The following is a 26,048-nucleotide window of genomic DNA, read 5'->3' as shown; positions in this document are numbered from 1 at the left end:
AACGCTTGGAGACGCATTAATGTCATAGATTCACAACAGGAACGTTTGACGGAGACGGCGTTTGCATTAATGTCATAGATTCACAACAAGAACGTTTGACGGAGACGGTGTTTGCATTAATGTCATTGATTCACAACAAGAACGCTTGACGGAGACGTGTTTGCATTAATGTCATAGATTCACAAAGAACGCTTGACCGCATTTCATAGATTCACAACAGAACGCTTGTTTGCATTAATGTCATTGATTCACAACAGGAACGCTTTGACGGAGACGTGTTGTATTAATGTCATTAGGAACATTTGACGGAGACATGTCAGAGATTCACAACAAGAACGTTTGACGGAGACGGTGTTTGCATTAATGTCATTGATTCACAACAGGAACGTTTGCCGGAGACGGTGTTTGCATTAATGTCATTGATTCACAACAAGATCCCAAAACATACAAGGGCCATTTTGGGGGTTTTCTCTGGATTCTCCAATCAGAGACCGGCTAGCAACAATTCTAGCCATTGTATCACCACGTGACCCCTGTGAGGCAACAATGCTAACCACTGCACCACTATCTCAACCCCACCTCCTGTTCTCACCACTCTACCAACCACACATTCAGCTCCTTCTCTATCCTCTTTCTCCTCTATCTCAGGATCAAGTTCTTTCCCTAATAACCTCTGCCCGCCCCACCTCCTGCCCCCTTGACCCTATCCCCTCTCACCTTCTTCAGTCAATTGCTTCTGATCTTCTTCCTTTCCTCACCCACCTCATTAACACATCTCTATCATCTGGTTGCTTTCCGGACTCTCTTAAAGAGGCCAGAGTGACCCCCCTCCTTAAAAAACCCACCCTTGACCCGTCTGAAGTAAATAACTACAGACCTGTCTCTCTTCTTCCTTTTCTCTCCAAAACTCTGGAGCTATCTTTAATCAACTCTCCTCCTACCTTCACCGGAACAACCTTCTTGATCCTCTTCAGTCTGGTTTTAAAGCAGGTCACTCGACCGAAACTGCACTTCTTGCTGTCACTGAGCAACTCCACACTGCCAGGGCTGCCTCTCTCTCCTCTGTGCTCATCCTCTTGGACCTTTCTGCAGCGTTTGACACAGTAAACCACCAGATCCTTACTTCCTTCCTTCAAGAACTAGGTGTCTCAGGCTCTGCACTTACCCTTCTCTCGTCCTATCTTCAAAACCGAACATACAGAGTAACCTGGAGAGGATCCGTGTCGGAACCCTGTCCTCTAGCTACTGGGGTCCCTCAGGGTTCTGTCTTGGGCCCTCTCCTCTTCTCTCTATACACCAACTCTCTTGGTTCAGTTATTCCTTCTCATGGTTTTTCCTATCACAGCTACGCCGATGACACCCAACTCATTCTCTCTTTTCCCAGCTCCGACACACTGGTAGCAGAACGGATCTCCGCTTGTCTGACCGACATCTCTCAGTGGATGTCTGACCATCACCTGAAACTCAATCTCGACAAGACTGAGTTTCTTTTTCTCCCAGGAAAGGGCTCTCCCACCACAGACCTAACCATCACCCTCGACAACTCTGTGGTAACTCCTTCTCATACAGCAAGGAACCTGGGTGTGACACTTGATGACCATCTCTCCCTCACTGCCAACATTGCTGCAACAGCTCGATCTTGCAGATACATGTTGTACAACATCAGAAGGATACGGCCTCTTCTAACCCAGAAGGCGGCACAGGTTCTGGTCCAGGCTCTTGTCATCTCACACTTGGATTACTGCAACTCCCTCCTGGCTGGTCTCCCTGCGTGTGCCATACGACCTCTGCAACTCATCCAGAATGCAGCAGCTCGACTGGTCTTCAACTTACCAAAATTCTCCCACACTACACCGCTCCTCCGCTCCCTTCACTGGCTTCCTGTAGCCGCTTCAAGACTCTAGTGCTTGCGTTCCATGCTACAAGCGGATCCGGTCCAGCCTACATCCAGGACATGATCAAAACCTACACCCCAGCCCGCCCACTTTGCTCTGCATCAGTAAACCGGCTTGCTGCCCCCTCACTGAGAGGATCGCAGAGGCATTCACAGAACCCACTTCGTTATACATCGCACTTATGACTAGCACTTCATAGTTTGGTTTACTTGAAGCTCTTACTTACTTCTAGCTCTTATTTGTAAACAAATGTTTAAATGCACTTATTGTAAGTCACAAAGCGTCTGCTAAATGACATGTAATGTAATGTAATATGTCCCCCCCTGTTTGTAGTCATCTCATTTTACTAGTGCGATGTTGATGTTGTCTGCGCCTGTCCTGACATAGAGCACATCACTTCCTGTGTGCAGCACGGGAATGTCCATCAAATACAAAACACCTGGATTTATGACTCGGAGCAGCCTCACTGAACCTGACATGTGATTGTTAGACAACCATAACATCACTGCTGTCATGTTTGACAGCTGAACACTTTTGGAACTGTTGACATACAGTACTACACTGTGTGTGTGTGTGTGTGTGTGCACGCACTAAATACCATGTAGAGTACACATGGGCAACATGAGGTCCTGGGACCAGATCCGGCCCACAGACCAGTTTTGTCCGGTCCTGTGACGTCCTCAAAGGTCAAGTTGACTCTGGATCTGCTCCAGTGACAGATGTTGTTTTATGAGCAGTCGTCATGACAACATCAGAGCAAAGATGAGAAAGAGTCTGACATGGTGAGACGTATGAAGAGATAACACATGCTCATCATCTCAGTTTCACACCTTCACATTTCAGCCAGGCTTTTAGAATATCATCAGTTACTTTTACACACACACACACACACACACACACCAATGTAACCATGCATGATTATTTCACATCATTAGTGAAAACACACTTCTTCTGCGCCCGGGGAGCAATGGGGAATTGGGCAATTGGGTGCCTTGCTCGGGGACCCCAGGCCATGGATTTGTCCTGGGATTTGAACCAGCAACTGTCCAGTTGCGAGCCCACTTCCTTTCCTGTTGGTCATGGGCAGCCCAAATCTATGTTATATTTTACATGTAAAGATGGTTTAAATGAATGTTATTTCTCTAAAAGCTTTTATTTGTGGCCCCTTATTTGCTTCATTTATGTCAGCGTGGCCCTCTGGAAACTGGTAGAGCTAACAATGGTAAAGACATGTTTGTGTCCTTGGCTTTTTAAGACTTGTGAGTTCTGAAGAGTTAATTCACATTGTGTCAACTCAGTGTCAATGTAACAGAAATGTGTTGAAAACTCTCTGAACTGCTTTCACTTTGAAACAATAGTCTAATCTTGACATGTAGCCTTTATGAGGCGATTTCATGGAACACTCAATCATTTTTATGACATAAATAAAGCAGATAAGTGAGTTTAAATTGAGGGCGGGGTTAATGTGTGACTCACACCGTGCTGCCACTCCCCGCCCAGGCTTTCACGGGAGCGCGCCTCCCTCCTCTGCTCTCCGCGCTGCGCTGTCACGCGTTACTACCAACAGGGAGGAAGTTACTGAGATTGGAAAAGGAAACAACAACTCGTCAAAACTGTACCAAACTAAAGCGAGGACGGAGGAGAAGCGGAACAAGAGCACCTCCACACCGAGGACATGGAGTAGAGGCGGCGGCGGCTCGCAGCACATGGACGCGGTGAGAAGTTTGCTGTTTGTCGGGGCCGCGCTGCTGCTCGGAGCGACAGGCGCGCGGGGCAGAGAAGGTGGGTCAACTTTCAGTCTGTACCGAGCTCACACGCGCGCGCACACACACGCACGCACGCACACGCACCAAACAGGCTGATATTCCCGGGGATAGGAGCGACATTCCTGCCCCCCTTCGCCTTATCCCCCACGCTCTCTCTCTACAGTGATCACACTTGTCACTCACCCACTCACCCACTCACTCACTCACTCACTCGCTGTGCTGCGTCTCATCACAGCTGTGGACTAACACTGTTTCTACTTGTCTCACAGTTAGAAACAGAAAAAAGCACTTTTCACCTGTTTCCACTGCAGTTGAATTAACCAGGGATTACCATTATAACTATTATAAAAAGTTAATTATACTAAAAAACATAACTATTATTAAAAAAACTACCTGATGCGTGGCATGTTGGTTATCTCATGGTGGGGCCAGCAAGTCTTTATTTTGTGGACACATTTACGGGGTTTCTTGAATGCATCTTGAACCTGCTTGTCTGAAATGGGTGTTTTGACAAATCACGCTACCTCTCCTGAAGTTCTGTACATGATTTATTGTGAGTATAGAGAGTATGACTCAAACATGCTCTGCCTTTATCTCTGTTAACATAACATATGAACTGGAACGTTTTCCACAGGGCAGCAAATCTCCACACCGGGAACAGTCAACATCTCAGATTATCAATCACAGGGGCAGTCAACATCTCAGATTATCAGTCACAGGGGCAGTCAACATCTCAGATTATCAGTCACAGGGCAGTCAACATCTCGATTATCAATCACAGGGGCAGTCAACATCTCAGATTATCAATCACAGGGGCAGTCAACATCTCAATTATCAGTCAGGGGCAGTCAACATCTCAGATTATCAGTCACGGGGCGGTCAACATCTCAGATTATCAATCACAGGGGCAGTCAACATCTCAGATTATCAATCACAGGGGCAGTCAACATCTCAGATTATCAGTCACAGGGGCAGTCAACATCTCAGATTATCAGTCACAGGGGCACAGATTCTGCTGGGACACTACAGGTCTGATCCTGACCCATCATTGATGACGACACAGACAGAGGAGTGTGGTGTCATTATTCCACCTTCTTCATCATGTTTATGTCTGTAGGTTACACTCTGTTATCTTATTGGTCAGCGTCCTGGAGCACGTCACAGATGTCATCTGTATTATTTACTATGCTGTTCCCAGGGCTTATTTTCATAAAAACTCTAAATCTGCTGATGATTTTCTCCATTCTTTGTTTGGGTCCTCAAAACGCTGGTGTTTCTCAAATCTGGCAATGCTGATATTCTGAAAGGCCTTGTTTTGTCCACAAACTCAACTGATTCAGTTGTAATGATTGATTTCTATAAATATGAAAAACACTCACTGATGAATCTATTATCACATTGATTATTGATTAATAATTGTTGCAGAACTACTTTTTTACACCCTTTTAACAGCAAAAACAAAGTAATACACCATCACATCATTCTGATCTAAGCTCACAGCGCACTCTGCTGGACCACTTATGAATCACTTCATACGGTCTGATGCATTACGAGGCTGTAATGTTGAAGTCACAGCGAGTTTGGACACATATCCAAGTTTAAATACAAATTCACATCTCAGAATCTGAAATCTCAGAACTTTTTTTTATATTTTCCGTAGTATCATAATAGTAGAGCTGCACGTAACAATTATTTTCATAATCGATTAATCTGTCGATTATTTTCTCGATGAATCGTTTGATCCATAAAATATGAGAAAACCTTAAAGAATGTTGAGCAGTGTTCGTCAAACCTGGAAATGATGATGTTTTTAAACCAAAATGATTCACTCTTAATGATTTCTTTGTTCTCCAGAGCAAAGAAATGAAGAAAATACTCACATTTAAGAAGCTTAAACAATCGAAAATCTTGTTTTAATCATGAAAAAAGCTTTGAACTGATTAATTCTCCTAATAGTTGTCGATTTATTTAGTAATCGATTAATAATCGAATCATCAATGAATTGTTTCAGCTCTACATAATGGTAAGGTTGACTTGATATTGATACTGTTTGTCATGCGGCACAGTTTTTTTGATGACAAAAGCATAATACTTCAACTTTATCACTAATACAACATTTCTGTGAAAGGAAGTACTCTCAGATAGTATCGCTTTATACTTGTGACATGTTATCCAGTGATTCTGACCAGTGCCACTCACAGTGTCACAAAGTGGGTCAATTATCGGCTCATCCAGAAAGTTGTTGATTCATTTAGTCGTACGTTGTTGTCATGTATGTTTTGATGCAAGTATAATCTCTGGATTATGTTGAATAAGAATAACACAGTAGTTACAGTGGAGCAGGTGAGAAGTTTAAAAACCTGCTCTACAGCTTATAGACACACACACACACACACAGGCTGGTTCACTTTGTGCGTAAACAAAAACAAACCAACAACAGTAACAACAGGCACAGCGTTGTTCACCAAGGATCATGACGGTGTCAATTATTCACTTGTGGCTCCAAAGAGGACATTGTCTGATAGAGGGGACACTTGTCCTGCTGCAGCGCGAGTGCATGCCAGTCACACTGCACATAACAAGTGTCTATTTACTGGCTCCTATAGTACTAGATTCAAAACAGATATTTGATTTTTTTATAAAATAAAGTGTTAAAAATTCACTTCACATCTTTATCTCACTGTTAGTGTTTTGTAAGTGGAACTTTTTGTTTCTTTGCAACAGAGAACCAAAGAAAACCTGTTTTATATATTATGGATGGCACAGTACCACTTTGTCTCATTCCACTATCACAAATACGAGTATCTACCAATACTGATATTAGTCTGTGATACTGACACAGCATCACACCGATACTGACACAGCATCACACCGATACTGACACAGAATCATGTATATATGTGTGTGTATATGTATATATATATATATATATATATATATATATATATATATATATATATATATACACACACATATACATATATATTTATATATATATGTGTGTAGATATATATATACATACATATATACATACACATATATATATATACATATATACTAGCATATATATATATATATATGTACATACACATATATATATATATATATATATATATATATATATATATATATATATATACATATATACTAGCATATATATATATACACTAGCACTGCCGCTGCTGAGGACACGGAGTGCAGAGCATGAGCTCTACCTACGTTAGGACACATTTGTTTTCTATCATTAGGGCGACGGTAGCGCAGTAGAGTGAGTCTCCTTTTAACTCCAAGGTTGTGGGTTTGTTTTCCTGGCTCTGCTGGTCTACATGCTGATGTGTCTTTGGGCAAGACACTAAACCCTGTGTTGCATGTGAATGGGTTACAGTACAAAAACTGTAGAGTAAAGCACATTTGAGTAGTCTTCAAGACAAGACGAGCACTTTTTACCGTATAACTCTTATATCAGGATATAGACTAAACATGTCCAGATGTTATTTATAGGCCTTAAAGAGATATGGTTAGATTTATATTATCAGCCACTTTGGCTTTGTATTGATACAAATCTGTTATAGGTGTGATATCAGTCCAGTCAGTTGTTTAAAAGCCTTTTTATGGTTTTTGTGCTCTCACAACAACAGAGTCTTTGTGGACATGCGGTGATGATGCCCTGGACTTTTGTTAATCAGTAATCATCACCAGGCTGATGCACTATTAACAGCTGCTGCACTCAACACGACACACACACACACACACACACACACACACACACACACACACACACATACACACATGCTGCACACACACACACACACACACACACACACGCACACACACACACACACACATGCACACACACACACATACACACACACATACACACACACACGCATACACGCACACACACACACACACACACATACGCACACACACACACACACGCACACACGCATACACACATACGCACACACACACACGCACACACACACACACACACACACACACACACACATATGCACACACATACATATGCAAGTTTACCCTTGTCTCAGGGTACAGGAATTAGTGTGGTACCGAGTTATACAGTGTGTTAAGCTTGTTGGTATGGTTTAGCATGTGGCTAGTTGTTAGCATTTCTAGAGTCATTTTGAGTCCACCGACCACCCTTGAATTTTGAAGTGTTCGATACTTTAAAAAGATGGAGCGTAAAATGAGTTAAGTATTGTAAAATATGTATCTTCCTGAATTTGGCCATGTTTTCCTTTTCCACTGTAAACTGACTTCCACAAATCAAGTGAGAACACATGTTGAAGGATTCCTCATTTGTTTGCCTACATTCAGACGTGTGTGAGTTTTCTTTGACGTGACGAGAATGGATGTAAATGTTAGTGTGTGGTTTGTCAGAAGTTTTCCTTATTGTGTGCGTAATCTGTCAGTGAAAACCTAAAGATTCAGTGCTCTGTGTTTCAAGACGGGTCAGGTGGACTAAAGTGGACTAAACCTATCACATGTAGAAATGAGTGCTGTCGGTTTAACGCGTTATTAACGGCGTTAACGCAAACCCATTTTAACGGCGTCAATTTTTGAATTGCGTTACAGAAACTACAACAGCACACCGGAAACAACACAACAGGCACGCCGCACACACTTGTTTGAGTAGTAAGCTAACGTTGTGTTTGGAGTGGATGGCGAGCGCTGTGCGCGTCTCCGTATCTCCGTACACAGCCTTTCTTATTATTGTTCGGCTCTCACAATAAGAGGAATAAGTCAGAATATTGTCTCAATAAAAAAAAACAAGCAGATCCACTTTCTGTGTTGATAAGAGCATTAAAATGAGAAGAAATAAAGGGACAGAAAGAAAACAAGGGACATTTACAATAGATAACAATGTGTCATTAATTATTAGTCTAAATCTAAAATGGCTGCCAAAAACAACACTGGCGAGCAGGTGCTGGCGACCACTGGGCTAAAATAATGCTATCACTGCCTTGATGTTGTAGCTGAGACTGCTCTGTCTATATACTATACAACTCTAACCATCCCATCATCAACATTGAATTTTCGTCTTTCTAATGCCATGTAAACACAGTGAGTGACACACATACTGCAGTGTTGCAGTGTTGCATTGTTGCGGGGAACAGGTCGGTGCAGTTTCCTGAGTCGTCTGATTGGTCACATCAACGACTCCTCACCGAGCACAACTCAGTCCGTTCCTGAGCTTTTATGTTGCAAAAGTCAAACTTTATTGTGTTGTAACCACATTAGCATGAGATGTCGGTGTAATGCTTAAATGCATCATTTTAAATTAGCATAGAACATAGAACAATCCAAAATAGAAGAATTAGATTAAATGACATCCTTTGTGATTTAATCTCATTCAGATTAGGGTGAAAACAACCAGTTGTTCAGCCCAGATTATATTTAAACCTAACCTTATATTAACCTAACCTTAACCTGACCTTCACCTAACCACAATCAAAATCTTAAACAGTTCCACGCAAATGATGATCTGCCTCATTAGGTCCAGGTTTTAGTCTCCGTGTGGACTACTGGTCCTGACAGTGTCAGTGTTTATGTGTGTGTGTGTGTGTGTGTCACAGTCCAGTGCTCCCATTGAGTGCAGTGATGAAGGACTTGTGTGTTGTCCTCAGTGTCAGTGAGTCACTCAGCGGTCCAGTCTGTGTGAGAGTGATCTAACTCACTGATCCGAGGCGACGCTCACCACGCTGTGCATGGAACTATCACACATTCATTCTTATCCTCAAACATTCATAGTTGATTCAAAGCTTCTGTTTTGATTGGCATTTCAAAAACAGTGATAGGTAAATTAACTCTGTAACTCATTAACTCAGTCTTGGCACGTCATTGGTTTAGCTGTTGTTCATTTATCAGTTGTGCAGGGACCTCAGTAAACTGCTTTATTTCTCCACTATTTTTCATTATCATTATACAGTGGATATAAAAAGTCTACACACACCTGTTCAAATGCCAGGTTTTTGTCCTGTAAAGACAAATCATTTCACAACTTCTTCCACCTTTAATGTGACCTATAACCTGTACAATGCAATTGAAAAACCAAACCGTTAAAGGGGAAAAATATAAAATAAAAAACTTGGTTGCATAAATATGCACACCCTTAAACTAATACTTTGTTGCAGCACCTTTGGCTTTTATTACAGCACTCAGTCTTTTTGGGGAGGAGCCTATCAGCGTGGCACATCTTGATGTGGCAATATTTGCCCACTGCAAACCTGACAGATTGCGAGGGCATCTCCTGTGCACAGCCCTCTAAAGATCACCCCACAGATGTTGGATGGGATTCAGGTCTGGACTCTGGCTGGGCCATTCCAAAGCCTCGATCTTATTCCGGTGAAGCCATTCTTTTGTTGATTTAGATGTGTGCTTTAGGTCATTGTCGTGCTGGAAGATGAAGTTCCTCTCTAACACTGACTGGTATTTGGAACTGTTCATAATTCCCTCCACCCTGACTAAGGCCCCACTTCCAGCTGAAGGAAAACAGCCCCAAAGCATGATGCTGCCACCACCATGCTTCACTGTAGGTGATGAGCAGTGTTGTTTTTGCACCAATTGACCTTTTGGAATTATGTCCAGAAAGTTCAGTCTTGGTTTCATCAGACCATATCACATTTTCCCACATGCATTTGGGAGATTTCAGATGTCTTTTTGCAAAATTAAGCCGGGCTTGGATGTTTTTCTTTGTAAGATGAGGCTTCCGTCTTGCCACCCTACCCCAGAGCCCAGACATATGAAGAAGACGGGAGATGTTGTCACATGTACTTCACAGCCAGTACTTTCAGTGTTGCCGTCGGCCTCACTGACTAGTTTTCTTCTTGTCTTGTCGTCGGACGGACGTCCTGTTCTTATATTTAATTCCTTGGAAATTCTTTTGTAGCCTTCACCTGACTGATATCTTTGAATAAAGAGACCCCTCTGATGCGTTGGAAGCTCTCTGCAGACCATGGCTTGTGCTGAACTTTATTTGGGGTTGATCAGAGGCACTTTCATTGGTGACAGGTGTGTGCTGACTCCAGTTTAACATGAGTTTGAATGTCATTGGTTAAATCTGAACACAGCAGCATCCCCAGTTATAAAAGGGTTCTCAGTTGTTTATTTTTACTTCACCTCACTGAAAGATTTCTGTTTGTTTTTCAATTGCGTTGTACAGGTTATAGGTCACATTAAAGGTGGAAAAAGTTGTGAAATTATTTATCTTGATGTCATTTTTTTACATGACAAAAACCTGGCATTTGAGCAGGGGTGTGTAGACTTTTTATATCCACTGTATATGTTGATTTTTTTTCTCAATGAATTATTTGTTTAGTTGTTTGGTTGATAAAATGTTGAAAAATATTGATCAGAAACCTGTAAATGATGATGATTTATTATCATTCTTAATTATTATATCCAAATCCAGGCTTAATGAATGGATATTGAACTTTAAATGTAAATAACGTGCAGTGGAGTTTGCAGCAGCCAAGTCATGTGTGGTGAGGAGCTCATGTCTGCGGCTCTGTGGAACAGCACAGAGCCGGTTCTGCTCGTCTGTTGAGCAATACCTGTTTTGTCTTTCTTACACAGAAGGAGGTGAAGAAAGAATGTGTGCAGGGAGGTTGGGAGAAATGTAAAGTTTATGCAGGAGGACGCGTCACTCAGAGCAGAAGTGTTAAATGTGAGCGCTGATGTAGCACACACACACACAGACACACACACAGACACACACACAGACACACACACAGACACACACACAGACACACAGACACACCACAGACACACAGACACACACACACACACACACAGACACACACACACGACAGACACACACACACACAGACACCCACACACGCACAGACACACACACACATACACAGACACACACACACACACAGACACACACAGACACACACACACACAGACACACACACACACACACAGACACACACACAGACACACACACATACAGACACACACACACACACACAGACACACACACACACAAGACACACAGACACACACACACACACAGACACACACACACCAGACACACACACACACGACAGACACACACACACACAGACACCCACACACGCACAGTGTTCGGTTGGATGTGCTGGTGTTTGTGTAGAGCTGTGTGTGTGGACCAGTCCTGGTTCACACTGCAGGCTTTTCCACCAGACTTCACAATAAAAGCCCAACATCGTCGTTTGTGTCACTTACTGTACTCTCACTGGTAAACACACACACACACACACACACACACACACACACACACCCTGTGCTAACTGGCACGCTGCCACACACACAGGTGTGGCTTCTAGCTGAAGCAGAACAGTGTTGTGTGTCTGTGTGTGTGTGTGTGTCAGAGTCAGCAACATTCACTGCACAGATTAACATGTAGTCAAATAAAATATTTATTAGCACTCCAGTGCTGAGTCAAGATGCAGTTTGGAGAGACACAGTTTAATCATTGTTTGTCATTGTTCTATTTTATCAGGTGGAGGAAAAATGGAGGCCATAGCATATCGGCCCACTGATATTATGGACCTGATGTTAGCCTATTAATGTAATATCAGTTTGTATCGGTATCGGTTTTTCTACCGATAATGAAAACCTGATAAAGTCATACCTGGATTTTGCCAAACATGTGTGAGTAAATGCTCTGTAAATATTGTGGCGAGCTTGAGTCACAGTAAGCAATCATGAGTAGAACAGGAAGGGCCTTTTATTTTGACATCCACAGCGTTGATGGAGACACCTTACTGGACTACCATACTGGACCACCGTACTGCACTACCAAACTGGACTACCAAACTGGACTACCATACTGGACCACCGTACTGGACCACCATACTGCACTACCAAACTGGACTACCAGAAAATGACCACGTTAGATGAAATATTGACTGATACACACCATATTCTCGGATCTGTGAGGAAAACTCACAGAACTGCAGAAATATCACAGTAATCATTTTAAATGTTATTCAAAATGAAAATGAGAATATTTTTGTAAAAATTTGTAGCAAAATAACAGCAACAGCAATAATAACCAGCCCCAAACATTCTTTACCACCCTTCTCGTGGAGTACCAGAGTAAAATGTACGGTCATGGCAAAGCTAGACTGGTAGATGATTGGTTGGATGGATGGTTGGATGGATTGGTGGATGGATGGATGGTTGAATGGATGGTAGGATGGATTGTTGAATGAATGGATGCATGGATGGTTGGATGGTTGAATGGATGGCTGAATGGATGGCTGAATGGATGGATGGATGGTTGAATTGTTGAATGAATGGATGGTTGGATGGATGTTATCTCACACACCTGTACATTCTTCCTGTGGACACTGGTCATTATGGTTTCAAGTGTGTTACATTAGTTTTGCTGAAACACTGACTAGTGTTGGATGCATGTAGATCACATGATCTACCTGTGAAACACAGCTGCTCTGAATACACCCCCATTAACACTTGGTACTTTCCTCCTGATGAAATGAACCATAGACTGTATGAAATTAACATGACGAAAAATCCAATATTCTTATGTTGAATTGGTTCATTGGTTAATAATAAATGGGTCAGTTTTTCTCATACTATTGTTCTCTGTTTAAGTTTTATATCACTTGATCAAGCCTATTCTAACATTCCACACTACAAAATAACTAATTAAAGTATGTATGATTCATGCTGATATCGTATCGGATCGATATCGGTATCGGCCAATACTCAAGCTGCCATATCGGTATTGTATCGGAAGTGAAAAAGTTGTATCGGGACATCCCTAAAGTATTTCCATGCCACTGATTTCAGAGATGAGGGAGTTAAAATTTGGTGGATGTGTCGCCCAAATCAGCAGTTGTCGTAGCTACTATGAGTCTGCAGCAGCTTGGTTGGGGGCGTGGTTGAAACCTAGATTCAAAGTTTAAAGTTACATTTTTTCATTAATCCCCTTAGGGAAAGTATTCCTCTGCATTTGACCAGTGGGCTGCCTGAGTAGCGCCCGGGGAGTATTGGGGGTTGGGTACCTTGCTCAGGGGTACCCCAGCCCTTTCTTGGCCGGGATGGGGATTTGAACCGTCGACCCTTTGGTTACAAGTCAAGTTCCCTTTCCACTTGGCCACGGACTGCCCATTCCACCTTTGCTTTCAAAGGTCAAGATCGTGACATTGTTTCGATCAATATTGGATTTACATTCACAGTCATGACCAGATGTTAAAAACACAGATATGATATGATGATATCCAAAATCATGTCACAATATAGATAAAATATTGATATCTTGTCCAGCCTTAATGCAGACCCTGAAATGAACTAGGACCTGGTTTCTCGTGGCCCCTCTCACTCACTCACTCACTCACTCACTCACTGGTGAAAAACATTCAAGTGTGTGTGTGTGTGTGTGTGTGCAAAGACACACATTCCTGTGAAATGACACTTTCCAGAGTTCCAAAAAGAAGAGTTGGGCAACAACAAGTGAACTGACAGGAAAAAGAATGATGAGAGAAACAGACATGAGTGTCGAGAGAAAGGAGCAGGGGCACGACAGTAGAGCACACAGCACAGGAAGTGAGAAAAGAGAGAGTATTTTGGGCCGTGGGGATGGTGGGATGGTGGGATGGTGGGCTGGCAGCTCCTCACAAGGCCACTCACACACACACACACACACACACACACACACACACTTGCATAGCTGTTGCTGAGAGACGTGTGGAGAGCAAACAATGAGGGAATGAAAGCAGAGGAAGCTGAGAAGTGACTTTACACCGTGTCTTTCAAACTGGCACATTTACATGTTTAGTGTGTGTGTGTGTTTATGTTGAGATATTCCCACTTGTTTCAAAGTGATTTTTTAAATGCTGGTGAAACAGTCCTGACTTCCCACTTGGCTTCGAGCTTAAAATGATTTTCCATGATGACATCGGTGAAGGAGACAGTGATTAGTCATGTGACAGAAGCTGTGTGTATGACTGTGTGTGTGTGTATTTCTGGCAGCCAAACTGTTAATTATAGACCCCACGATCACATTATTAATACATCTGATGAGCCGACAGTGTATTACTGCTCAACGTCTGCTCAGCTGCTCACCAGGAAACTCATACTAGATATGCACTGAGCATGTGTCTGCTGAAGGGTTATCATCAAAGTCATTTAGACTGCTGCTGCAAACTGTAACAGCAGCAGCAGCAGCAGCAGAAACAGCAGCAGCAGCAGTAACAGCAGCAGTATCAGCAGCAGCAGCAGCAGTAACAGCAGTAACAGCAGCAGCAAGCAGCAGTAACAGCAGCAGCAGCAGCAGCAGTAACAGCAGCAGCAGCAGTAACAGCAGCAGCAGCAGCAGCAGTATCAGCAGCAGCAGCAGTAACAGCAGCAGTAATAGCAGCAGCAGCAGCAGCAGCAGTAACACCACTTCCTGTCATATAGATGGTGTGTGTGTGTGTGTGTGTGTGTGTGTGTGTGTGTGTGTGTGTGCGTGTGTGTGTGTGTGTGTGTGTCCATACATCCATGTGTTCCATAAAGATCAGGAGAAGAGTGTTGACTATTGAAGGGCTGAAGCCAGAGGAAGTCATTTATACCCCGGGGTGTGGGGAGGTGTGTGTGTGGGGTAAAGTGTGACCGGCTGCTGAAGCATGGGAACTATGTGTCTGCAAGAGCCTCATGAATCCTAACACTGTGGGGAATCTTTGCTCTCTGTACACACTGAGACACAGACGTGTGTGTGTGTGTGTGTGTGTGTGTGTGTCCTCTCATTAACAGTTGAATCATGATTTGGTGTTTTTGTAAAGTCTGTAAATGTATTCATAGTTGAGTGTGAATCAGAGGAAGAATCTTTGATATAAATCACAATGTAAGGCTGGCTCCTAAATAACATATACACACACTGGTTGTTTCTCTGGACTCATGAAAACTTCCTTTTGAGGTGTTTGTGTTTAAATACACTGCAAAAAATACCATCTACTATTTATGGTCTGTATTACATGATCTTAAAATACACTTATTATCTTTCATTTCTGATAATACCCGCTTTATTTCTTAGGCTATTTAACCCTTTACAGGGCACTCATTGAAATGTTTGGAAATTAAGACTTTTTCCTTTTTTAATGTAGAAAATCAAAGTTCATGAAGATACCGTACAGTTCCATCTGTGGTAAAAAAAAAATCTAAATAGAGTGTAAAAATATACAAGAAAAACACAAATAAAGTGAAAGGAACAGTATTTTTTATTACTGTTTACTAGTTTTCGAGATATTACCATAGACACTGCACAATGATGCTTTCTGTGACATAGCTGGATCCTTCTGATTGGCTGAGTGAAATCAACCTGTCGATATATACACACGTGTGTTTATATATATATATATATACAGTACATATATACACAGTATATATGTACTGTATATATACTGTATATACACAGTATATATATATATATACACACGTGTGTGTGTATATATACATATGTGTATGTATATATATATATATATATATATATATATATATACATATATATAGTGTGGCTGTTAGAAGCCTCCTCTGTTTATTTACAACTTTCATAAATACAGTATTTAATATTAAAGTTATTATTATAAGAAGGTTATAGAAGTATAGTAACCTTTCTCGTATGTTTGGAGACTTTTAAAGAATTCTGTGTTGTGTGTATTCATATGTTGTCTTGCAGTATGCCTGGGTACAGATATGAAGCTGGCCCTGCCCTCCAGCCTGGAGAACCACTACGAGACTCTGAGGCTGCTGTACACTGGCTGCCAGGTCGTCCATGGCAACCTGGAGATTACACACCTTCATGGAAACCCGGACCTGTCCTTCCTACAGGTGTGTTTGTGACTTCAAGAGACTTACTTACGTTTGTGTCACAGTTTCATTTGTATCCATGGACATGCAACACTGTGTGTGGACAGAGGTCAGGCTACTCACGCTGCTGTAACATGAAATAACATGCTGACCGTCAGAATCATGGTGGATGTGGGTGCTGACAGTGAGAGGAAGTGATCCTGAGGACCAGAACGTGACGGTTTTCACATCTGAACAGGGTGTGTTTCCTGGTACCTGGTACCTGGTACCTGGTACCTGGTCTGGCGAGGTTCACAGTGTGCTGAGCTGATACTGTGCCAGACTGTCGGCCTCTGAGTTAAAAAGACTTAACAAACCTTAAAAACGTGGGTTCATCTCCAACAATTATCTCCATATTTAACAGAAGAATTTAATGTCTTTTAATGAACTGATTCACTTAGTCACCAGTCACTCATTCACGGCAGTTTCATGCAGCTGTGTTGTGATGACTCCGCCCACATTGAGTAAGTACTGTTTTGTATTGAAGAAGCAACGTAAACCAAAGGTGGAAAGGAGCTTTTGACTTTGTGAAGATAAAGAATGAATATATATGGTCTTGACTTCATTCTTGTGTTGTCTTTTTTTCTGCAGGGCATTGTTGAGGTGCAGGGTTACGTGTTTGTGTCTCACGTGTCGGTGAGTATGGTGCCTCTGGACAACCTCCGCATCATCCGAGGCAGCCAGCTCTACAACTCCAGCTATGCACTGGCCGTGATGGACAACACTCTGAGCGGTCAGGGGCTCAGGACTCTGCGGCTGCGTAGCCTCACAGGTCAGATCCTCCTTAAACCTGAATGTTCTTCACAAACTAAAGCAAATCAAAGACGTCTTACATCACATTACAAATGCTGAAACACTGTTTCTGCAGCAGCTGAATTGGACCTCACTTTTGGTCCAATTAAGATTCTTAAATGATTCTAAAGCGATTCTATAATTGCATCTTCATGCATACATTAAAACACAGTGTTAGATGTTGATGTGTGTTTTGTTGAATTGTTCATGTTACAGAGGCTTATAGTGTTATTCTGTTCTATTTACAGATCCATCATTAAATAAATAATAAATAAATTCTTGTTATTATTGTTATTATATTATTGTTATTCATAACATTAAGATTCCTAATCGTATCAGAGAGGATTGGGATGCATCGGAAAATAGAAGAGTTTTCCACCTCTTCCTGTTACCCACACTCTGTTACACCTGAATCAGAAGAAAAACATGAATATCATCATTAATATTTCATGTCAGCAGTTTGAAAATACAGTCTACCTTTCTGAATTCTGAATTTCACAGTCGTTGAGGACCTGATGATTTCTAATGATGATTTAATACAAAGCTAGTTTTCCTGTTTCCATTGATCTGAAAACAAACACACACACCATGTGAAAGCATATATTCTCAGGCCGACGCTGGACACCACTGACAAAAGATGACTTGTCTCTTTCTCTTTAAACCTCACTTGGTTGGTATCGTGTGTGTCGCGTGACTCGTGCAGAGATCCTCTCGGGGGGCGTGTACATTTGGGGAAACCCGCAGCTGTGCTTCCCTGACCCTCAGAACATCATTTGGAGAGACGAGCTGAATGAGAAGAACTTTCATGAGAGGCAGTACCGTCTGCAGCCTCGGGCGTCTCAATGTGAGCACTGCAGTGTTATTCAACGGAAATGTAGAGAGTTTGGTTTTATTGCATCTTTCTGGAAAATGTTTTTTTGCATATTAATGGACTTGTATTGTCTTGTTGAATGTGGTGTTGTGGTGGTGGTGGTTTCTCCGGGTCCAGGTCCACCTTGTTACCCTGCATGTGGGAAAAGCTGCTGGGGAGAGACTGCACAGGACTGCCAGAGCTGTGAGTGGAACTCATAAGCACCGTGTGTCTGACGTGACGTCCACAGACACTCACGTCCACAGACACGTCCACAGACACTCATGTCCACAGACACGTCCACAGACACTCACGTCCACAGACACACGTCCACGGAACACGTCCACAGACACTCACACGTCCACGAACACTCACATCCACAGACCGTCCACACAGACACTCCGTCCACGGGAGGCGCTCCGCGTCCACGAACCGTCCACGAACCGTCCACGAACCGTCCACAGACACTCCACGTCCACGAACCGTCCACGAACACTCCGCGTCCACGAACACTCCCGCACGTCCACGAACCTCCACGAACGATCCACGAACCTGCGTCCACGGGCACTTCCGTCCACAGACACTCCGTCCACAGACACTCCGTCCACAGACACTCAAAACCACGAACCGTCCACGAACCGTCCACAGACACGTCCACAGACACTCATGTCCACAGACACGTCCACAGACACTCACGTCCACAGACACGCCGTCCACGAACACTCCGCGTCCCACGAACCGTCCACGAACTGCGTCCACAGACCGTCCACAGACACTCCGTCCACGAACCGTCCACGAACCGTCCACGAACACTCACGTCCACGAACACTCCACGTCCACCACAGACACTCCGTCCACAGACGCATGCGTCCACAGACACTCGCGATCCCACGAACCTCACGAACTCCGTCCACGAACCTCCACGTCCACGAACCGTCCACGAACCGTCCACAGACACTCCGTCCACAGACACTCCACGTCCACAGACATGTCCACGAACACTCCGCGATCCACAGACACTCCACGTCCACAGACACTCCCGTCCACAGACACTCCGTCCTGAACCGTCCACGAACACTCCGTCCACTCACGTCCACGAACCTGCGTCCGCAGGCTGCGTCCACAGACACTCCGTCCACAGACACTCCGTCCACAGAACCGCGTCCCACGAACACTCCGTCCACAGACACTCCGATCCACAGGCTGCGTCCACGAACCGCGTCCACAGGCCTCCGTCCGCAGACATACAGACACGTCCTGCGTCCACAGACACTCCGTCCACAGAACACTCCACTCACGAACCGTCCACGAACCGTCCACGAACCGTCCCACGAACACTCCCGTCCACAGACACTCTCCACGTCCTGAACACTCCGTCCACAGACACTCCGTCCACGAACCGTCCACGAACGTCCACGAACCGTCCACAGACCGATCCTGAACACTTTCATCCACAGACACTCACGTCCACGAACACATCCACTGAACACTCCGTCCACGAACACTCCGTCCCACACAGACACTCACGTCCACAGACACTCCATGTCCACAGACACTCCGTCCACGAACACTCACGTCCACAGACACGTCCACGAACTTACGTCCACGAACCGTCCACGAACCGTCCACAGACACATCCACAGACACTCCGATCCACAGACACTCCGTCCACGAACCGTCCACGAACACTCCGTCCACGAACACTCTGCGTCCACGAACCGTCCACAGACACTCCGCGTCCACGAACCGTCCACAGGCGTCCACGAACCACGTCCACGAACGCCCTCACGAACCGTCCACGAACCGTCCACGAACCGTCCACGAACACGTCCACAAACCGTCCACGAACCGCGTCCACGAACACTCCGTCCACGAACCGTCCACGAACACTCCGTCCACAGACACTCCGTCCACAGACACTCACGTCCTGAACACGTCACAGTCACACGTCCACAGACACATCCACGAACTCACGTCCTGGTCACTCACGTCACAGACACTCTCCGTCCTGAACACTCCGTCCCGCGAACCGTCCACGAACCGTCCACGAACCGTCCACGAACCGTCCACAGACACTCCGTCCACAGACACTCCCGCGTCCACAGTCCGTCACAGACACATCCACGAACACTCCGTCCACAGTCATAGTCCACGAACACTCACGTCCAGACACTCGTCCACAGACACTCGCGCCTCGCTTTTTCCTCCTCAGTGGCGCGTGCATGTAGATTGGGGCTGTCAGAGGTGCAAAGGTCCGTTGCCCAATGACTGCTGCCACCAGCAGTGTGCTGCTGGATGCACGGGACCCAAAGATTCTGACTGTCTGGTATGTGACCGTCACACACACACACACACACACACACACACAGAGTCCCTTGTCACTGTTGTTTCCTTGTCCCTCGTCTCTGCAGGCGTGTCATCACTTCAACGACAGCGGTGTCTGCAAAGACAACTGTCCTCTACCAACCATCTATGACCCCATCTCCTTTCAGCTCAAACCCAACCCAAACAGGAAGTTTAACTTTGGAGCCACGTGTGTCAAGACGTGTCCTTGTGAGGATTGATTTTCAATCGTTTCAATCGTGTCATGTCAGCTGATGAGTGTCTTCTTCTTCTGTAGCACACACATTTATTTGCTTTCCACACTGTTAAAGTTTGTCCTCACTGTGTGTCTCTGTCTGTAGATAACTACCTGGCTATGGATATGGCCTGCACTTTGAATTGTCCCATGGCCAACCAGGAAGTTATCATCAGCCATCCTGATGGAAGTGAGACACAGAAGTGTGAGAAATGTGACAACTGTCACAAAGGTACGACTCATCGTGTTGTTGTTGTTGTTGTTGTTGTTCTAACACACGTGTGCTAATGTGCTGGACCAGCCTGTTTCTGCTGCACCTCGCTGTTCTTTGTTTTGTATGTATCTCATGAAGTGGGATCGGCACACACACACACACAGATGTCAATAATTCAGACTTGATTAGATTAAGTTAACTGAACAGGAAGGAGTTTGAGTTTGAGCTCACACTGAAGTGTGCACTTTGTCTAACCCAGAAACCTTTGGGTGAGGGGGAGGAGCTGGGGAAGAATAGACATAGACGTTGTCTATGTACAGTGCCTTGAGATAATGTATGTTATGATTTGGCGCTATACAAATAAAATTGAATTGAATTGAATTGAATTGAAGAGTGGATGTCATTGTGATTGCAGTGTGTGACATCAGCTGTCAATCACACCATAGGCACCTCCTACAGTACGCCCTGTTTTATCGGCCATTACTATTTGACTTAAAATAGGGCCATTATTTAGAACAATACTTCTCAAATAGTGGGGCGGGCCCCCCTGGGGGGGCATGGTGAGGTGTCAGGGGGCGTGGAGAGGCAGGGCAAACATTTCTGTCCTCTTGGGGGGGGCATGACAGAAAATAATAGAGAACCACTGATTTAGAAGGAGGTCCTGGTGCTGTACTAAAGAAGACCTGACACTAGTGACGGAGACCTTACATTAACATTAATGTTATAATAATTATATATGTATATGTATATGTATATATATATATACATACATATATATATATATACATATATATATATATATATATATGTATATATATATACATATATATACAGTGGGTACGGAAAGTATTCAGACCCCTTTAAATGTTTCACTCTTTGTTTCATTGCAGCTATTTTCTAAAATCAAAACAGCTCATGTTATTTCTCATTAATGTACACTCAACATCACATCTTGACAGAAAGAAAACAGAAATGTTTGCAAATGTATTAAAAAAGAAAAAGTGAAATATCACATGGTCATAAGTATTCAGAGCCTTTGCTCAGTATTGAGTAGAAGCTCCTTTTGAGCTAGTACAGCCATGAGTCTTCTTGGGAATGATGCAACAAGTGTTTCACACCTGGATTTGAGGATCCTCTGCCATTCTTCCTTGCAGATCCTCTCCAGTTCTGTCAGGTTGGATGGTGAACGTTGGTGGTCAGACATTTTCAGGTCTCTCCAGAGATGCTCAATTGGGTTTAGGTCAGGGCTCTGGTTGGGCCAGTCAAGAATGGTCACAGAGTTGTTCTGAAGCCACTCCTTCGTTATTTTAGCTGTGTGCTTAGGGTCATTGTCTTGTTGGAAGGTGAACCTTCGGCCCAGTCTGAGGTCCTGAGCACTCTGGAAGAGGTTTTCTTCCAGGATATCTCTGTACTTGGCCACATTCATCTTTCCTTCAATTGCAACCAGTCGTCCTGTCCCTGCAGCTGAAAAACACCCCCATAGCATGATGCTGCCACCACCATGTTTCACTGTTGGGATTGTATTGGGCAGGTGATGAGAAGTGCTTGGTTTTCTCCACACATACCACTTAGAATTAACACCAAACAGTTCAATCTTGGTCTCATCAGACCAGAGAATCTTATTTCTCTGCAGAAATTCTTTTGTAACCTTGGCCTGATCTGTGTCTTGCCACAATTCTGTCTCTGAGCTCCTTGTGCAGTTCCTTAGACCTCATGATTCTCATTTGCTCTGACATGCACATACATATATGTGTATATATATATATATATATACACATATATGTATATATATATACACATATATGTATATATATATACATATATATGTGGGTTTAATGCTGTATACAAAGTTATATTTCACCTGATTTATATCAGTCAGTCACTCTTATTTGGAACATGTTTGCAGCGTTGGTAAATGTCTGGATCAGTGATTCATTGTTGAAAATCTGTCATTGTAGTGTGTTATGGTCTGGGCATAGATAACCTTGGCATCATGGACAACCACGGCATTACTATGGTAACGTCCTCTAACGTGGATCAGTTCAACAAGTGTAAGAAGATCTACGGTAGTCTGGCCTTCCTCCCACAGAGCTTTGCAAGGTAACAGATCAAACATCCCAAATCTAAACTAAAAGTCACTTCAGTGTTCTCCCCAAACCAATGCACTTACATACACTTCAAAACACCACCTCCGATTTCTGATTTGTACCTTGTGCTCTTACAGGGACCATGTGACTAACACGTCTGCTCTAACTCTGGAGCAGCTGAACTCCTTCAGAAACCTGGAGGAGATCACAGGTTTGTATGTTATTCATCTCCCACAGGAAGAATTCACTGACACAGTGTCAATAAAAGGACGACTAAGAGAAGAAATGTAGGATGAATAAGATTCAATTACAATAAAAATACACCGGTGACAATGTGTGCATTTGAATGCAGCATGTGCAGAAAGATCATCTGTTTGTGTGATTTCTTTGTTCAGGTTATTTGTACATTGATGCGTGGCCTGAAGAGTGGACTGATCTCAGTGTGTTTGAGAACCTGAAGGTGATTCGAGGCCGGTCGCTCTACAAGTAAGACATATGAGACATACAAGACATATAAGACATATGAGACATACAAGACATACGAGACATACGAGACATATGAGATACACAGACATCAGACATATGAGACATACAAGACATACAAGACATATAAGACATGAGACATACAAGACATACATATGAGACATAGACATAGAGACATATGAGACATATGAGACATATGAGACATATGAGACATACATGAGACATATATGAGACATACATACAAGACATAAGACATATACATAAGACATGAGACATACAAGACATAATGAGACATATAAGACATGAGACATATGAGACATATAAGACATAAGAGACATACAAGACATACAGAGACATATAAGACATAAGACAGACATATGAGACATACAAGACAAAAGACATATGAGACATACAAGACATAAGACATACAAGAGACATACAAGCAGGAGACATACAGAGACATACAAGACATACAAGACATGAGACATACAAGACATATGAGACATACAAGACATATGAGACATACAGGACATATGAGACATAAGACAAAAGACATATGAGACAAAAGACATATGAGACATACAAGACATATAAGACATACAAGACATAAAGACATAGACAAATAGGAGACATATGAGACATACGACAAGACAAGACATAGACATACAAGACATGAGACATAAGACATAAGACATACAAGACATATAAGACATATGACATATAAGACATACAAGACATGAGACATACAAGACATAAGAGACATATGAGACATACATACGTATGAGACATACAAGACATAAGAGACATACAAGACATATGAGACAAAAAGACATACAAGACATACTAGACATACAAAACATGAGATATACAATACATTTAAGACATATGAGACATACAAGACATAGACATACAAGACATGAGACATAAGACATAATGAGACATATGAGACATACAAGACATATAAGACATGAGACATATAAGACATATGAGACATACAAGACATAAGAGACATATGAGACAAAAGACATATGAGACATACAAGACATAAGAGACATACAAGACGTATGAGACATACAAGACATATGAGACAAAAGACATACAAGACATACTAGACATACAAAACATGAGATATACAATACATATAAGACATATGAGACATACAAGACATAAGACATACAAGACATGAAACATACAAGACATATGAGACATAAGAGACTAAGATATACAAGACACACGAGACATGACATGACTATCATGATGATGTTACATCCATGTTACATTACATGTTACAATGGAATTGAGTACAATCAGCGAGGGGTGGAATCGAACTTGCGACCATTGCGACCATGATGTTTTTCGCACGTAGGGTACCGGTCTTAACCACTGAGCCACTCCACCACACTGTTCTCCTTTACTGACGCAGAGACCGATTATAACCTGGACACAATTAAAGCACAGAAGTTAACGGATTAGAGCAGTCACACTACTGCCAGTGTGTAGAACATATTATACTGTAAAAACATTATGAACATCTTAACACCTAATACTAATGATACTACTACTACTATCAACAATAATAATGATACCAATAATAATGCCTTTAATGTATGGAGGTAACATGGGGAGTGTATTAATAAAGTATAATAATATATAGTATAGGTTTCTAAATCACTAGATGAAGTTACTTGAGATAATGTATGTTGTGATTAGGTGTACATAACAAAGTTGTTAACAAAGTTAAAAAAAAAAATGTTTTTTATAAACTGATGTTTGACTTAAAAAGATCACAAACCCATTATATATGTTTCAGTAACAAAAAGTGTTGTTTGAAAATATTGACACAAATCTACTTCCATAGAACTGGGACATTGTCCACTGTGTATCTCAGAGATCAGTGTTCCTGTCCCAGTTGTTGCTGTCCACCTTCTTCCTCTTTTCGACACTTTGTTGGCTTCAGGGCAATAAAGGCTAATCATTAGCCAGCACAGGTGCTCTGACCTGCAGCACACACAGTCAGGAGAACTCTGAGCTCAAACTAGGTCAACATGTTTTACACAGTCTTCACTGCTCATTCAGTACTTATTTCCCTTCTCTTTTCAGAACACATGTGCTCTAATGTAGAATATTCTTTATGTGTTAAATCCTCATGAATAATCCTTCCTTTATCAGGTTTCTCATTTCTTTTTTAAACATAACTTTTAGTTGCAGCTTGGTCTGTGCAATATGGGAGACATTTTATCAACATAAACTTTTTGACATCATTCTATATCCATAAATATCACAATATAAATTAAATAAGTGTTTCTGTCAGGCTTATAAAGAATATGTGGATTTGTCTTTAGCCTGATATATGAGATACATGTGGATCTAAAGCTGCACACGGTTCATTTCTCTGTAAACACGCTCTAAAACAACATTCAAATACAGTCAGTATATCAGACGCTGCACTGTAATCACGCTCTAAAACAACATTCAAATACAGTCAGTATATCAGGCGGTGCACTGTAAACACGCTCTAGAAC

At 42.8% G+C, this 26,048-nt stretch overlaps 1 protein-coding gene across 1 annotated transcript; it reads left to right on the top strand.

Moving 5' to 3' along the window:
• The first annotated feature begins 3,400 nt into the window (after positions 1-3,400).
• Positions 3,401-23,544, top strand: LOC122759077 (receptor tyrosine-protein kinase erbB-2-like). The gene is made up of 11 exons (XM_044013592.1): positions 3,401-3,677; positions 16,353-16,504; positions 17,114-17,294; positions 18,018-18,158; positions 18,303-18,368; positions 20,348-20,490; positions 20,576-20,717; positions 20,849-20,974; positions 22,915-23,056; positions 23,181-23,254; positions 23,439-23,544. Exons 1-11 carry the CDS (start codon positions 3,602-3,604, stop codon positions 23,531-23,533), a joined length of 1,338 nt encoding a protein of 445 aa, XP_043869527.1. The 5' UTR covers positions 3,401-3,601; the 3' UTR covers positions 23,534-23,544.
• The last annotated feature ends 2,504 nt before the right edge of the window (positions 23,545-26,048 follow it).

This window comes from Solea senegalensis, linkage group LG18 (assembly GCF_019176455.1).
Source record: "Solea senegalensis isolate Sse05_10M linkage group LG18, IFAPA_SoseM_1, whole genome shotgun sequence".
Taxonomy (NCBI): Eukaryota; Metazoa; Chordata; class Actinopteri; order Pleuronectiformes; family Soleidae; genus Solea; species Solea senegalensis.
Note: the sequence above shows the minus strand (reverse complement) of the source record. Positions and strands in the feature narration are given on the sequence as shown.